The sequence below is a fragment of the Sphaerodactylus townsendi genome, linkage group LG16, assembly GCF_021028975.2.
Source record: "Sphaerodactylus townsendi isolate TG3544 linkage group LG16, MPM_Stown_v2.3, whole genome shotgun sequence".
In the NCBI taxonomy this organism is placed as follows: domain Eukaryota; kingdom Metazoa; phylum Chordata; class Lepidosauria; order Squamata; family Sphaerodactylidae; genus Sphaerodactylus; species Sphaerodactylus townsendi.
In genome coordinates this window covers 22,719,887-22,735,408 of record NC_059440.1, presented here as the reverse complement: position 1 = coordinate 22,735,408, position 15,522 = coordinate 22,719,887, and the positions used below count along the sequence as shown (strand labels likewise).

The window sequence follows — 15,522 nt, the reverse complement described above, 5'->3', positions numbered from 1 at the left end:
GGATCACCATTTTGCAGTCCAGTGGTCTCTCTGCTTTACACTCATATTAAAACCACACACGCATTTCATAATGCAGTTGATAGGCATAATTTTTGCAGCAGAGCTAATAACAACTGCATGGATGGTCTGGGGACACAACTAGCATGGGCACTGGAAAAACAAACTGCTTCTCATGTGCTGCAATCAGGAATAGAAAAAGGAACAGAAAACAGCATGTGTCTGTAAAGACAAAACTCTCACTGCATATCTGGTACAACATAGACAGAAAGTTTGTAGCATGTATACTGGCTCCAGTCATTTTTTGGCATGACCAAGCCCAAGTGACTCAGAAATCTGAAACAAGTAGTGTCAACCTCTCATATGTCAATTACACATATCATATATCAATTACGACTGAAGCACGTTCCCCTCAGTTTTTACCTGCATCTTCACTAACCACTTGACTGTCATTCAGTCACGGGTCAGTCACTCATTCACTAATCCCTGAATACTCTTATCCAGCTAAAGCTGTTTGTACATTTCAATGTATTTACTTCTAGATTTGAGTCCTGTAGCACCTTGGAGACAAATAGATTTGGGAGGAGGTAGGTATAAGCTTTCAAGGGTCAAATCTCACCTTGTTACACATGCTTTGATGACAGATATATCAGAGCTGTGACTCTTCACTAGCTTCCAATCCATTTTGGGGCCCAAGGTAAAAAAGTCGTTTTATGTTTTCGAACTCTGAATGGTTGATAAAAAATGGTTGATAAAATGGTTGATTAAAAAATCAGATATTCAGCTTTCCTTTTGCGGAAAAGAATAGTCAAACTAATTCTTTGTGCCAGCAGTTTGAGTACACTGTTTATTTAATGGATGGATAGAGAGCCAGTGTGATATAGTGGTTAGGGTATTGGGCTAGGATGTGGGAAACCAGGATTGAATGCCCACATTGTTTTGGATTCTTGCTGGGTGACCTTGGGCCAGTCACAGACCTTCAGCCCAGCCTACTCAATAGGATTATTGTGAAGATAAAATGGAAGAGAGGAGAATGATGTGAACAATTCTATATTTTCAATCGAAAATGTTTTAACTACTGCAGTAAGAAACAAACGGCATTGGGTCTCCATGTAAGGTGGTGTATAAATGAAAATAAATAAATACATTTGATTGGAAGGGATTTGTTGCCCCTTGTGCTGATGTCTCTTTTGTATAGATTGTTGTTCCATTGGCTGTACAATCTGCATTTAAGATTTTACGACATGGACCACTTTGAGAGCCCCTTCCATACCAAAAAGCAGGGTTTACATATTTTCGTAAACCAGCCAAAGACAGCAAGAGAACAGAAGACTTGCATTATTGCTGTTGTTACCTCTGCCAAGCCAGTTGTGTGGGTCTTTATGAGCTGGTCTTTATGATCCTTTGAGTACCTTTGGACATTTTCGGCATTATAAGTCAACATCTGCATGCAAAGAAACAATGGACGATCCAGCCCCTCTATGGTTCAGTTCTTTATGGTGCAGAATCAGCATATCCAAACCAGATATAACTTGAGCTGCCATCTATTTCCACTTGCAGCTGAGCTGAGCTGAGCTGGATATTATTTCAAATATCAGGGTTTTTTTACCAGTACTCTTCATGTGATGAAAATGAAGATGCTCCGGTGGATACTTAACCTGACTCTTTTTTATTGTGTTACAAATGAAGACATAAGACAAAGACTTGGAATTACACCAATAACAAAGAAAATTAGGGAAGCACAGCTCCGGTGTTACGGGCACATTATGCAACAGAAGGAGACTTCTGTTGCAAAAATGACTCTAAACTTTGACCCTGGAGGCCACTGTCCACGTGGAAAACCAAATAAATGGTGGATGGACAGCATTGCTGAAGACATGCGTGCTGTCAACCTTACCCCTGAACATGCCCCAAATCGAGCTATTTGGTGAAGAAAATGTCAGCGCTAACTCCCTCAAGGGGAATATAGCCCAAGAAGAAGTAGAATTTTTTACCAGTGCAATATTACATGCACACACAGAGACACAGACACACACGAGACAACCAACTCTGGCTGGATCAGTCTGAGATATACCGACGTTGCACTTTGTCTACAGCACCTGGGGTTGCCAACTCTTGGTTAGGAAATCCCTGAAGATGTTGGGGATGGAGCCTGAGGAAAGAAAGGTTTAGGGCAGGGAATGATGCCATATAGTCCACCCTGCATTTTCTCTAGAGGACCTGATCTCCATTGGCTGAATATCAATTGCAAGAGATCTCCAGGTCACTCCTGGAGGTTGGCAACTCTACTAGCAGTGCTTAGCCAGACATTGAGAATGGGACTACAGTGACGGGGTTCATCTATTTTATGCCCATTTGGGAAAACCAGATTACATGACTGATCTAGCAGGCTGCTTTAGCAGCTGCAGGGCATGCAGAAATTCACTGGCATAGCTTTCTTGGAAATTGCATCTCATGTCCGGGAAAACAAAGAAGCCACTATACGTTTCAAATTTTTGCCTGTCTCCCAGTCAAGAATTAAAGGGGACCCCATCATACAAATTACCAGTTCCTCCCTTCCCTTCCCTCTCATCTAGCCCACCCCATTTTTATTTTTGGTCTGTCTGGGGTTTTTGTTCCAGGCTCCAGAATCACCTCCATCCAGAATATTTGCTGTTTGGTATGAACAACATTCTTTCTGGTAAGATTTTGGCCTGCTTCCCACTTTCCTTACCTAATTAACTTTCTCTTTGCAACCACTGCTTGCTTTGTGCCAATATGAACTTGGGGTCTCCCTGCCTTGTTTTTCCAGGGTGACATCACAGCCTTTACCATGGCAACGTGTCGCTGGACCCAAGAGTGTGCTGAGGAGCCGAGCCACAAGGAGACTGCCAATGAGAAACGGCAGCCTCAGAAAGGCAAGACGAAGAAAGCAGGCGGCCTGAAAAGACAGACAAGGAGACTCTCAAAAGAAGAAGGAGAAATCCAGAAGTTACAACTTTGATTTGTGTTGGTTCCTAGCTATGGGAAAGCAATTTGGGAGGCAGAAAAGATTAGGGGGTAAAGGATGAGAGCATATCTGAACAGAGATGCTTACCCTTGACTTGACCAACCAAAATGTTGTGTGGGAGAGCCACAACTGAAAGCCAGTCCTTTCAAAAAGCTACCACTGATCTAAGGGTGCCAGCTAGACTGTAGAATTCCTGGAGATTCGAGGCAGGGGGTGCCTCATTAACTATGAGTCCTCCTTCAGTTGTGGTCACAAGAACTGAGCCTCTCCATTCTAGAGAGCCTCTGGCAGTTGTCCTTAAAGCAACAGCACCAATATTATATACTACAAGGTCGGGGGAGGAGATGGACTTCAACAGGAATCTAATGCCATAAAGTCCGTCCTCCAAAGATGGCATTCCCTTCAAGATAACAGATCTCTGTCATCTGGAGATCGGTTGTAATTCTGGGAGATCTGCTGGTTCCCCTTGGAGCTTGGTAACCCTACAACCAGTCCCTGCAGCTGAGTGAAAGAAACAAGGATCTGGAACCTCCGATCTCACAGACATCCTGAAATTTGACCCAAGGAGATGACAAAGTGGGGCTGAGATTGCGTCTTCCATCTTTCTCATACCTTTGCATCTGAAGAAGAAGAAGAAGAAGAAGAAGAAGAAGAAGAAGAAGAAGAAGAAGAAGAAGAGTTTGGATTTATATCCCCCCTTTCTCTCCTGCAGGAGACTCAAAGGGGCTTACAATCTCCTTGCCCTTCCCCCCTCACAACAAACACCCTGTGAGGTAGGTGGGGCTGAGAGAGCTCCGAGAAGCTGTGACTAGCCCAAGGTCACCCAGCTGGCGTGTGTGGGAGTATACAGGCTAATCTGAATTCCCCAGATAAGCCTCCACAGCTCAGGCAGCAGAGCTGGGAATCAAACCCAGTTCCTCCAGATTAGATACACGAGCTCTTAACCTCCTACGCCACTGCTGCTCCTGTGAGACCACTGCCACAGAGAGACCACAGTGAGACCACTGCCACAGAGTGGAGCAGAAAAGGGAGCCAGGATTATTTTCAGACCTGACTCTGCTCCTTGTCAGCTCAAACAACAGCCTAAATCCACTTGAAAATGGCAAAAAAAGGGTCTCTCATTTCCCAAGACAAAACCTTTTCTTTACCGGGTCTGAAATGTGACCTGCAGAACCTACTTGAAGAAGGGTGTCATCTGGCCAAATTTCATAACGATGGTATGTAAAGCAACTGAATTAGAGAAACATAAAGCTGTTGCTTTGGCTTGGAAGGATCACAGGTTTGCGAGTCTTCTTTGATACACTCCCATCTGCTCCTATTTTCATAAAAATACACAAATAAGCCAAGTTTCTTACTTGCTAAAAATACATGTTCACCAAGATCTGTTTTAAAACTTTCACCGAAGAAAAGGGAGTTAGACATGCAGGCACATTTGCTAAAGGAATCAATCTCCGTCGAATGCCTTCCTTAAAGAAGATGTCTGCCTCCTGTCCCAATAGAGGTGGAAACCAAACATAGCACAAGTACAGCCAGATTAGATGAATATGCAGTTGGGGCTGGAGAGATACAATTCTGGGTGCATGCATGCTTTAGCAGTTGAAAACAATAACACGTGGGGCCCTTAATAACTTTCATTATAAACGTTACCAACAAATTATTTGCTGCATTGGACACTGCGATGACCTACATTTTCAGGGGACCCTCTTCTTGATGTCAGCCACAGCGGGGTTGGGTGGGGATTTTTAATGGGGTTTTAACAGATTTTATGTATTGTTTTAGGTATGTTTTTATTTTGATGTTAACTTTGCATGTTTTAACGGGGTTTCATCCCCATTTGTTAGCTGCCCTGAGACTATGGTATAGGGCGGTGTATAAATTGAATAAATAAATAAATAAATATTTCCACAGAAACATAGCACAAAAGAGTATAAACATGTCAATTTGACTTAAGACATTCATGTATCTGGGTGGGCTACCTCTTGTTTGGCTGGGTTATCTGCCTGTAAAATGGGAACATTTATCGTGTTTATCGGCATATTTCCTGAGGCTGTCCTTAACGCAAAGAGAGAAAAGAGTTGTCAAGAGTAGTTCGCGTTGTCTCAGAAATGCTGAATGAGAAACGACAAGCAGAAGCCTCTGGCAAAACACTGTTGTCAGTATTAGCTGATAGCTGAGAATATGCCACGAAATTCAGCATTTGACGGCTGACAATAAGTACAATTGCTCGGTTTCAGAAAGAGCTGTTTTGTAAAGAGCTTTTGTGTCCCTCAAGCCTCAGTCTATATAGACCCACGTGCTTATTGAAGAAGAGGAAGAGGAGGAGGAGGAGGAATTTGGCTTTATACCCCACTTTCTCTTCTGTAAGGAGACTCAAAGTGGCAGTGACAAAGGGAGGGGGCCCTAACAAATCCCACCCTGACACGCCCTGACACGCCTCCCCACCTCCCCAAGTGACTGCAATGGTGCCACCTGGGATAAGCCGCCCCGAATGTCCCCATTGCATCTACACGCCTGCAAGGTGGCTTACAAGCTCCTTTCCCTTCCTCTCCCCACAACAGACACCTTGTGAGGCAGGTGGGACTGAGAGAGTTCCCAAGAACTGTGACTAGCCCAAGGGCACCCAGCAGGAATGTAGGAGTGCGGAAACACACCTGGTTCACCAGATAAGCCTCTGCCACTCAGGTGGAGGAGTGGGAAATCAAACCCGGTTCTCCAGATTAGAACCCACCTGCTCTTAACCACTACACCACAGAACAGCTTTTTAAAATCTGTTCCCTCTTTTAAAATGGCAACTGTTAGACGTTTCATAGCCCTCCTCTTCTGGCAAAGCCCTCAAGGAGAAGATCCTGGGGTCTGCTTCTTTACTGGAACCTATCAAGCTGCTCTATACCAAGTCAGACCATCAATCAGTCAATGTTACGGTAATATTGTCTACTCAGGCTGCCAACAGCTCTCCAAAGTCTCAGGCTGAGAGTTGTCACATCACCAACTACCTGATTCTTGTAACTGGATATGCTAGGAATTGGACCTGGGAACTTCTTCATGCAAACCAAATGCTCTATCACTGAGCCACACCCCATCCATAAGTTATGAAAGGCAGTTCTTTTTTGGTGACCATTACCCTGTTGATCAGTTGCAGACTGGCTGAAGCTTACTTTTCTGGTTTCTTCTATTCTATATGCTGGTATTTTTAAGGTCACCTTGAATGTTCAGAGAGGCAGGATATAAATGTAAATAGATAAATACTGCCTACTTTGACTGGCAATCTCTTTCCAGGGACTCATGCAAAACTCTATACTATTGTTTGCCGAGATCTAGGAAGCAGGTATGTCTGATATTGAACCGCCACACAAATCAGGTGTTGTTTCAATGATCTATGTGCCTTCTCCCCAATGGGCCTTAACCAAAAATTCACATTTTAAATGGTGAGATTAGAGATTAGAGAAAAGTCATGAAATTCTGATTTTAACCCCCACCCCCACCCCCCGATTTCTAGTGATTAAAAGCACATGGACTGTACTCTGGAGAACAGGGTTTGATTCCTCACTCCTACACATGAGTGACAGACTCTTATCTGGTAAACTGGATTTGTTTCCCCACTCCTGCATTCCTGCTGGGTGACCTTGGGCTAGTCCTGGTTGATATGAGCATATAGTTTATAATGTTTTAAGCCATATATTTAATCATATAAAGTATATTAGAGGTAATTTATAAAAGGTCAGTAAGATGCTGTTAGTTAAACAAAGAACTGTAATTTTATTAGTAGAGAGGCCTTGCTTAGGAGAAGGGGAGATTTCTGCACTTTTCAGTAAAGTCTGGTTAACACAAAGGAAGCGAGAAAGGAAACTCAGAGCAGCCTGACACTGGCCTTGAGTTGAAAGAAACAGGGCCCCACCAAGGAGATAAGAAATTAGCCGAAGACTTGATTGCTATAGAAACCAGTAGTTGTTATAGAAATTTTATACATGAGGTGTTTTAGACTCAAGTTACATTAGAAATATGGGTTGGAAAGGTGTGGTAAAAGGTGGGATAAGATGACCAGGTCTGTACGTTTACTTGACTCAAACCAATGAGCAAGAAGACAAGGAGGGATGTTTGTAAGAGGGTATAAATTATGTTACACAAGCAACAGCCCCTTTGAACCGGCTCCCTGTCTGATTTTTACGGAGAGTCTTGGTTCCCTCTTCTGCGCAGAATTGAAACAATAAAACTCTGAACACTGAAGAAGCTTATGGATGGTTATTTGTGAGTAACCGGACAGAGCCTTAGCTCTGAGGACAGGGCCTAGCCCTGTGCCTAACATGGTTTTCTCAGAACTCTCTCAGCCTCACCTACCTCACAAGATGCCAGTTGTGGAAGAGGAAGGGAAAGGAGTTTGAAAGCTGCCTTGAGTCTCCTTACAGGAGAGAAAAGTGGGATATAAATCCAAGCTCCTCTTTTTCTTCTAAAATGAACCTGTGTGTTCCAGTTAGGTCTGGAGACAGAGCTACATTACTGCCGGCATTTAGATTTCCAAGCTACCTTTCACTTTTGGTCCCAGTAGCTTTTGGCGCAACCTGGGGTCTTTTTAAAAATTCAGCACAGCCTATTCTAACAGTTGGCATCAGACTTCAGCTCTTCCGAATGGAAGTGGCCAGTTCAAAAGGCTGGCAACCCACAGTTACCCCATCTGCTTTACCCCATAATAAATACCCACGTCTTTCCTCACATCCCAGCTAGGGCTAGCAACTGCAGGTTACCGGTAAGAAGTTCCTGGAGTTTTGTGGGTGGAGACATTTGGGAATGAGGGGGCAGGGATCTCAGCAGGGCCCAGTGCCAGAGAATCCACCCTCCAAAGCAAACATTTTATCCAGGGGAACTGATCTGCATAGCCTGGAGATCATTTGTAATTCTAGATTTCCAGGCCCCACCTGGAGGATAGCAACCTGACCTAAAGTGGGAAAGAAGAAGAAGAATTGGATTTATATCCTCCCTTTCTCGCCTCTAAGGTGACTCAAAGGGGCTTACAAACTCCTTTCCCTTCCCCCCACCCACAACAAACACCCTATGAGGTGGGTGTTAGAGTGCACAAGCTAATCTAGATCACCAGATAAGCCTCCAAAGCTGAAGTGGCAGAGTTGGGAATCAAACCCGGTTCTCCACAATAGAGTGCACCTGCTCTTAACCACTACACCACGCTGGCTCTCCAGAGGGCATCAAATGCATCAATGCATCAAAGAATGCGCCACACAGATGGCGTTCTCCAGACTGTCAGGCATCTGGATAGCAGCTTGGGTTGCTCCCGAGTCTCAAAAGGCCACATGCTTTGCTGCCGATGCTTGCAGATGAGTTACTCTACTTAACTGCCTGGGTGGTGGGGGAACAGCCCGTGCATCAGTTCTGCTCGTCGCCCATTGTTGCGATAAAACTGTAAAAAAAATCCAAAAGGTCCCCAAACCACTTTGCAAAATGACACAGGGCCCTGTCTTTTCGTTTTTGTTTGTTTTCTCCCCTGAAATCTACAAGCACCAGGGAACTGTATAGCTTTGACAAGTTAATGTGGAAGTATGATCTAATTGACTGAGGAAAGGCTGGGCGGCATGCCAGGAACATCTCTGGCCTATTCATTATGATGTCTCTGTTTTTCGCAGTGTGTCCTTCAGCTGGTCACATTGCGACCCTTCTGCGACTCAGCCCAGGCCTACTCGCTGCTGGGAAAGAGCCATGGCCAAGGGCCAAATTTTACTGTGGGAGTTCTTTCACTTTAACCAAGGGCTGAGATATCCACATGGTGTAGTGGTTAAGAGCAGGTGCACTCTAATCTGGAGAACTGGGTTTGATACCCGGCTCTGCAAGCTGTGGAGGCTTATCTGGTGAACCAGATTAGCTTGTGCACTCCAAAACAGGCCAGCTGGGTGACCTTGGACTAGTCGCAGTTCTTCAGAGCTCTCTCAGCCCCACCCACCTCACAGGGTGTTTGTTGAGGAAGGGAAAGGAGATTGGAAGCCCTTTTGAGTCTCCTTACAGGAGAGAAAGGGAGGATATAAATCCAAACTCCTCCTCCTCCTCCTCTTCTTCTTGGATTTCCTAACCAAGAGTTAGAAATCCCAAGTGCTGTAGACAAAGTGCCAGCTAGATGTATCTCAGACTGATCCAGCCAGATGTCAAACATAGCCAAGTCCATATATGCATTTCTTGTGGTGCTTGATGATGTGTCATGGTGTTGAGATATTTCCAGAGGTATTTCCAGAATAGTTTCATGTACAGCTTATTGCAGTAGATGAGCCAGAGAGTACTAAGAACGAAGGCAAACAAAATGCAAATTCTAGACCTTTTCGGCATACTCTTTTTGCTCGTTTTGAAGTTCCTGTTTCGTCTGGGTTTTTTTTCTTTTTCGAAATTCAACATATGCTTTATTACCCCTAGTGGTCGATTCAGTATAGCAGAAGACTAAATCTAGTTTATTTCCCTGCTGATTTAAGCAGCAGCTTTTTACTCTTGATAAAATCAGGTGTGAAATCGAACAGGCCACTGGAAGAGGCAAAACAGATGTGGAACACATGTGGAATATTTAAAAAACAGTCATGAAACAGGAACTTGGAAAAGACAATCCAGAAAAGCCACTAATTAAAATGCATTAACACACAATGATTAAAATAAAACAGAGGCTGGGCACTTCTCTACTGTGAAAGTCTCCCAGACTTCTGGATTTTTAAAAATGAAATGGGAAATTCTCCTGAAACTAAACTCTTTCCCATCAGCCACGAGGTCTACTTAGAGTTGACTTTGAAAACTGTTCTGGTGGGGCTTCAATAGGAGTTGTTGCAGCAAAATCGCCTTCTGGGACAAGCTACTGGGGAAATGCCAGTCTTAACAGAGTCATACCAGCTGCCTGCTTGCTTCTGGACCTGGTTCAAAGTGGAGGTTATACCCATTAAAGCCCCAGAGTGACTGGGATGAGTGCTTAGCGGAGCAACCACCTGCACACAAGCTTGCCCATCTGCTAAGATAACTGAGTCAGGCATTGCTCTCTGAATCCCTTCCTCCTGAAATCAGGCACACGAGCATTCAAGTTAAAGCTTCTGCCAGTCGTGGCTTCTTATGTATGGGATTCCTTCCAAGTTCAGTGCGCATGTAGAGCTAAACACACAATGAGTCTGCTTGCCTTTTTGCTGATTATGCTTTTCGATTGGGATTATTCCCTGATGTGCTTTGAGATTTGCTTCAACTTGGGTCATTTATCTTCACCAAGGGTTGCAAACGCCAGGATGGGAAATTCCTGGAGATTTTGGTGGTGGAATCTGAAGAGGACAGGGTTTAGAGGAGAAGGAGTCTGGATTTATACCCCACCTATCTCTCCTGTAAGGAGACTCAAGGTGGCTTACAAGCTCCTTTCCCTTTCTCTCCCCACAACAGATACCTTGTGAGGTAGGTGGGGCTGAGAGAGTTCTGAGAGAACTGTGACTGGCCCAAGGTCACCCAGCAGGAATGTAGGAGCGTGGAAACACATCTGGTTCACCAGGTAAGCCTACTACGCCACTCAGGTGAAGAAGCGGGAATCAAACCTGGTTCTCCAGATTAGAATCCAACTGCTCTTAACCACTACACCGTGCTGGTTTAGGTAGGGGAGGGACCTCAGTGAGGAATAATGCCATAGAGTCCACTCTCCAAAGCAGCCATTTTCTCCTGGAGAACTGATCTCTGTAGTCTGCAGAGTGCTTGTAAATCTGGGAGATCTTTGGGCAACTCCTGGAGAATGGCAAGCTGGAAAATGCTTGTTTTTCTTCTGCTGCAGGAGAATGGTCAGCAGATTTGGCAGGAGGGAGCCCGTCCCTGAAGTCCCTTCTGTACAGTCTTAGTGTTAATTCTATGGTTTAAGTGCTTTAACTTTGACAGGCTCCTTACCAGGTCTTAGGGTGTAGGTTATAAATCACATAAGTAAATATTTCCCCTTGTTGTTGTTTTTTAGGGTGAGGGGATGTCAAGCTGATTTATGGCAACCTATAGAGTTTTCAAGGCCTTTGGTTTGCCATTGCCTTCCTCTGTTCTCAAGGTAAGAGCCTTATGGAGGTGGTTTGCCATTGCTTCTTTCTGTTTTGAAGGGAAGAGCTATTCAGATGTGGATTGCCATTGCCTCCCTCCGTTCTCAAGGCAAGAGCCTTATGGAGGTGGTTTGCCATTGCTTCTTTCTGTTTTCAAGGGAAGAGCTATTCAGATGTGGTTTGCCATTGCCTTCCTCTGTTATCAAGGTAAGAGCCTTATGGAGGTGGTTTGCCATTGCCTCTTTCTGTTTTCAAGGGAAAAGCTATTCAGATGTGGTTTGCCATTGCCTCCCTCCGTTCTCAAGGCAAGAGCCTTATGGAGGTGGTTTGCCATTGCTTCTTTCTGTTTTCAAGGGAAGAGCTATTCAGATGTGGTTTGCCATTGCCTTCCTCTGTTATCAAGGCAAGAGCCTTATGGAGGTGGTTTGCCATTGCCTCTTTCTGTTTTCAAGGGAAGAGCTATTCAGATGTGGTTTGCCATTGCCTCCCTCTGTTCTCAAGGCAAGAGCCACTCAGAGGAAGTCTGCCATTGCCTGCCTCCATGTCTTGCCCCTGCTATTCCTTGAAGGTCTCCAATCCAAATACTAACCAGGGTCAAGGCTGAGAATGTGTGACTGGCCCATGGTCAAAAAGCAAGCTTCCATGGCAGAGTGGGGATTCGAACCCTGGTTCGAACCCTGACACCTTGACCATCACACCACACTGGCTCTCTTTTTTAGTACTGCACAAATAAGAAAGTCCAGACACTTTCATCTCAGCAGCAAGGATGTTCCTTCTCCCTCCCTGAACCATTACAGGGGAACGGAATAGGAAGCAAGTGGATTTGGGCTGGAGCTAGTACAGGTCTGAAGGGATCAGAAGAATATGATTCCGCCCCCTACGCACATACTGGAAAGGTTAATTAAATGACCTGATTTCCCACCTGTTTCTCAAAAGAACTGAAAGCCACAGATCCTCTCAAACAGAAGGGAAATCGACTCACATCAGAGAACTTCTTCAGAGTCCTTAGGAGAGGGTGGTGGAAGTTATGCCAAGGGAGGCTAAGGTGTGACTCGGGGAATCGCTATGGTTACCTTTCTGCTGGTCGTATCTTTGTAATGGTCACCCAAACAGCTCTCCGGAAAAGTGTGTGTGTGTGTGCGTTGTTGATTTGCAGGCTGGCAGGGATGCAAAGCTCCTTTGCCCCTGCCTCTGCAAAGCCTCCAGCCTTCCCCACACCATCACAAACAGCTCCAGGAGAGCTGAAAAGGAACGGTAGAAATTTGACAGGCAGGGAAGAGGTGGTTGCCAATGTAGTCCCAGGTGAGATCGAGCATCACCTGGAGCAGTGGTCCAGGACTGTCAGGAGGATGCTGAGCCAATCTGGGCATGGGGAGGGGGAGCTGCCACAGGTTGCCGACTCTCCCTGCCTCCCTCTCCACATCTAGATGTCTTCTCTCACTCTGTTGTGTTTTCAGAGTCGGCAGAAGTGGCAGATGCTGGCAGCTTCCTAGGATCGTCCACGCTTTCTGGTCCGAGGGAAGGAACTGTCAGGGGAGCCTGCAAAGTTGATCCAGCCTCCTCCCGCTTGAAAAAACAAGGTAAGAGAGCAAAGGGGGAGAAAGGGGTCAGCAACTGTTTTTACCTGCTGGTCTGAAGATCTCTGCAAATGTTGTGTGGGTCTAAGGGTGCCCTGGGTGGCTGGACTCAGCGCTCCTCCAAAGCGGTGTGTACTTGTTGTGGAGGCAATTCAAATCCTCTGCTTTCTGCAGACTTTGGGGAAGAAAGGGGCACAGAGAGTTTCAGCATCTCGTCCTGTCTTTTAGCTGCTGAACCACCGAGATCCACCCAAATCATCTCCTTTTTAGGATGCTTGTGGAACTGAGGAAGGGGGGAGAGACAGAAAGAGACCGTGCTTGCTTGCACCGAATCCTTTAGCATGGGGAAGGGAATGCCCATGTGGCGAAAATAGCAGCAGAGAGTCAACATGAACCCTTTTTAAGGTGGCTGGGCTCATTGCCTGGGCTCTGCCCCACTCCCCCACCCCTCCCCACTTGCTGATTCATCTGCTCCACTATACCTCCCCCCAGCCTTTTGGGAGTGATAGAATCCAGAGCTGCAGAATAGAAAGGGAGGGGGCCGTTGGGGGAACTGGAGGTAATCTCTAGCCCATCCCTCTGGAGGATTACCTGGGGCCAAACACCCGGGTCTTGATAGAGTAGGAGGGTGAATCACATACGTGTCCTTTCCGTCATAGTTGTTGTGACTGTTAAAGTCACTAGTGCTTATGGAGTATTCTGGCTGGCTGCTCTGCCATTCCTCCCCACTTTTCTCAGTCCAATTGCCACTCCTTTTTGTCCTGATATCATCCCCCCCCACCATACACACACTCCATAGGAGTGTAAAAGGTAAAGTCTTTGGGGCAGAGAACCACAGATGCCCCAATGTTCTGTTCTATTCTGGGGGGGTGTGTGTGTGTGTTGTCTTGGTGTGTACAATGGCAATGTCTTTTGGGGCAGAAGCAGCCGAATGGCCCAATATTCTATTCTATTATGTTTTTTGTTGCTGTTTTGGTTTGTACGATTAACCCTTTGCAATGAAAACATTTTAGGAATGGTAAACTACATCCATCCTTTTTCAACGCTACTGAAATAGAATTCTGCTAGCCAAACCTTAGAAGTCAAGCCCCCAAGGTCCCCCCTTTGGTAACCTATTGATAGTTGGGGTCAGTAGGTGAGAGGGAAAAACCTCTGCAGATGCTCAGAAGCACACACTGTTGCTTGTGTATGTACCGTCCCGCCTCTGATAAAGCTCAGATCACAGTAGGTAGTCAAAACCTTCAAATCCTCTGCTTTCTGCAGACTTCAAATCCTCTGCTTTCTGCAGACTTTGGGGAAAAGTCTGCAGAAAGCAGAGGATTTGAACAACAACCCTGTGAAGTAGGCTAGACTGCCTCAAGAGCATGGCAGTGAGCTTCAGTCTAATTTTTTGACTCCTGCTATGACCTTTTATTCTGATCTTGATGCAACCATTTTTGTTGCTTATGGGTTTTGTTAGCATCAGGACACTTTCTGGGCTTGGCACTGGCACTGCAAACAGGTTCCAGCGGTCTAGTTAAGCCCTGGTGCCAGCTCATAAAAACCCACTCTGTTTTCTGTGGGTTTGTCTCTATAATTGGCCGTGTATCATCAGCCTCTGCGGGAGTTCCACAGTCTTCCCGCCCCACTCCATTGTGGAGAAGAAAGCAAAACTTGTAGCAGTTTGTTTAAATATACAAATTAGCAACTTGACTATGTGTTTAGCCGACGCTTTGCGCTCTCTCGTACACCAGCGGATGGCGTGAAAGTCAAGATGAAACGGTACCACGCCAGCCAAAGAACACTTCCTTCAGCATTTAAGAGCATGTGGCAACCCGGTATCTGTTTTCTTTGGGGGCTGTTCAGTAGAAATCTCACGTCCTTGCTTATTCTTGCAAGAAACCTTGTGCTTGTTAAAGGCCCTTGATTGATGGCTCCAGAGAGCAAGAGAGAAGGAAAGAACCATCTCAAATTCTATTCTACCTCCAGGGATGTGGGGAGGTCAAAATTTTTCCATGACTAATGCTTTTCTGCCAGAAAAAAATGGTTCGTAAAAATGCATTGTTTCAGGAAAATAATTAGCAGCATAATGAATGGACGCCCAAGAGTCAAAGGACACTGTTTCAGAATTTTTATTCAGTTCCAGGGCCCCTATAATAGGTGATCTTTGATATTGGGTATCCGTGGTAGCTATCTCAGGTCTCTGGGCTGGGAGGGGGCTGCCCTGGTTGGTTGTCACTGTATTGCTGCCTCCTCTGTTGAAAATGTGACTACCAAGATGGGCAAATATTTCAGTGCAAATAACTTCTGGTTTTTGGGGGGAAGTTGTGAGAGACTGGAGCATGGTGTAAAATGAATGCTTCACGCCTTTTCAAAAGTTTGGTTTACAACTCAAATACCCAATTAGATTCAGATTCCAACTGATTTTGAGCATTGTACTATGGAGTCAGACAATGGGAAACCATTGCTGACCATCTCGTGTGTTGAGAACCTCACCAGGGGTCACCATAAGTCAGATGTGACTTGACAGCAAAGAAAAAAAAATGTTCTAGTTTGGAGTGTTCCAGAACATCCCGCTGCTGTCCATTCCTTCTAGGGGCTCTGCCGTTTTTGTCTCTTCCTTTCTTAGAGGAATTTAAAGCAGCTTACTTGGTTCTCCTGTCCCCGGTTTATTCTCACAAGAACCCTGTAGACTGAGGGAGGGAATGAATGGCTCAATGCCAGTCAACCACCTTTGAGAGCCAGTGTAGTGTATCTCTGGACCCACAACAATGACCCCAACACTCCCACTGTGGGGGCTTGTCAAGTTCCCTAGTCAGGAGCCCTTCCCCCCACCCAGGTGTCTCTTCTTCCTCCAACTTCACCTGTAAGAACCAGTTACCAGGGCAGCTCTCTTTGATTGCCCAAACACCTTTAACTAAAAAAACCCAACAAAACAACCACAAGGCCAGGAAGGTTT

At 45.5% G+C, this 15,522-nt stretch overlaps 1 protein-coding gene across 1 annotated transcript in view; it reads left to right on the top strand.

Moving 5' to 3' along the window:
* Positions 1-1,241: 1,241 nt before the first annotated feature.
* Positions 1,242-15,522, top strand: part of LOC125445537 (von Willebrand factor A domain-containing protein 5B1-like) — a 33,518-nt gene continuing 19,237 nt past the window's right edge. Inside the window, exons 1-3 of the mRNA XM_048518624.1 lie at positions 1,242-1,295; positions 2,789-2,894; positions 12,465-12,587. Coding sequence (XP_048374581.1) covers positions 1,242-1,295; positions 2,789-2,894; positions 12,465-12,587 — 283 coding nt within the window. The remainder of the gene's footprint in view (positions 1,296-2,788; positions 2,895-12,464; positions 12,588-15,522) is intronic.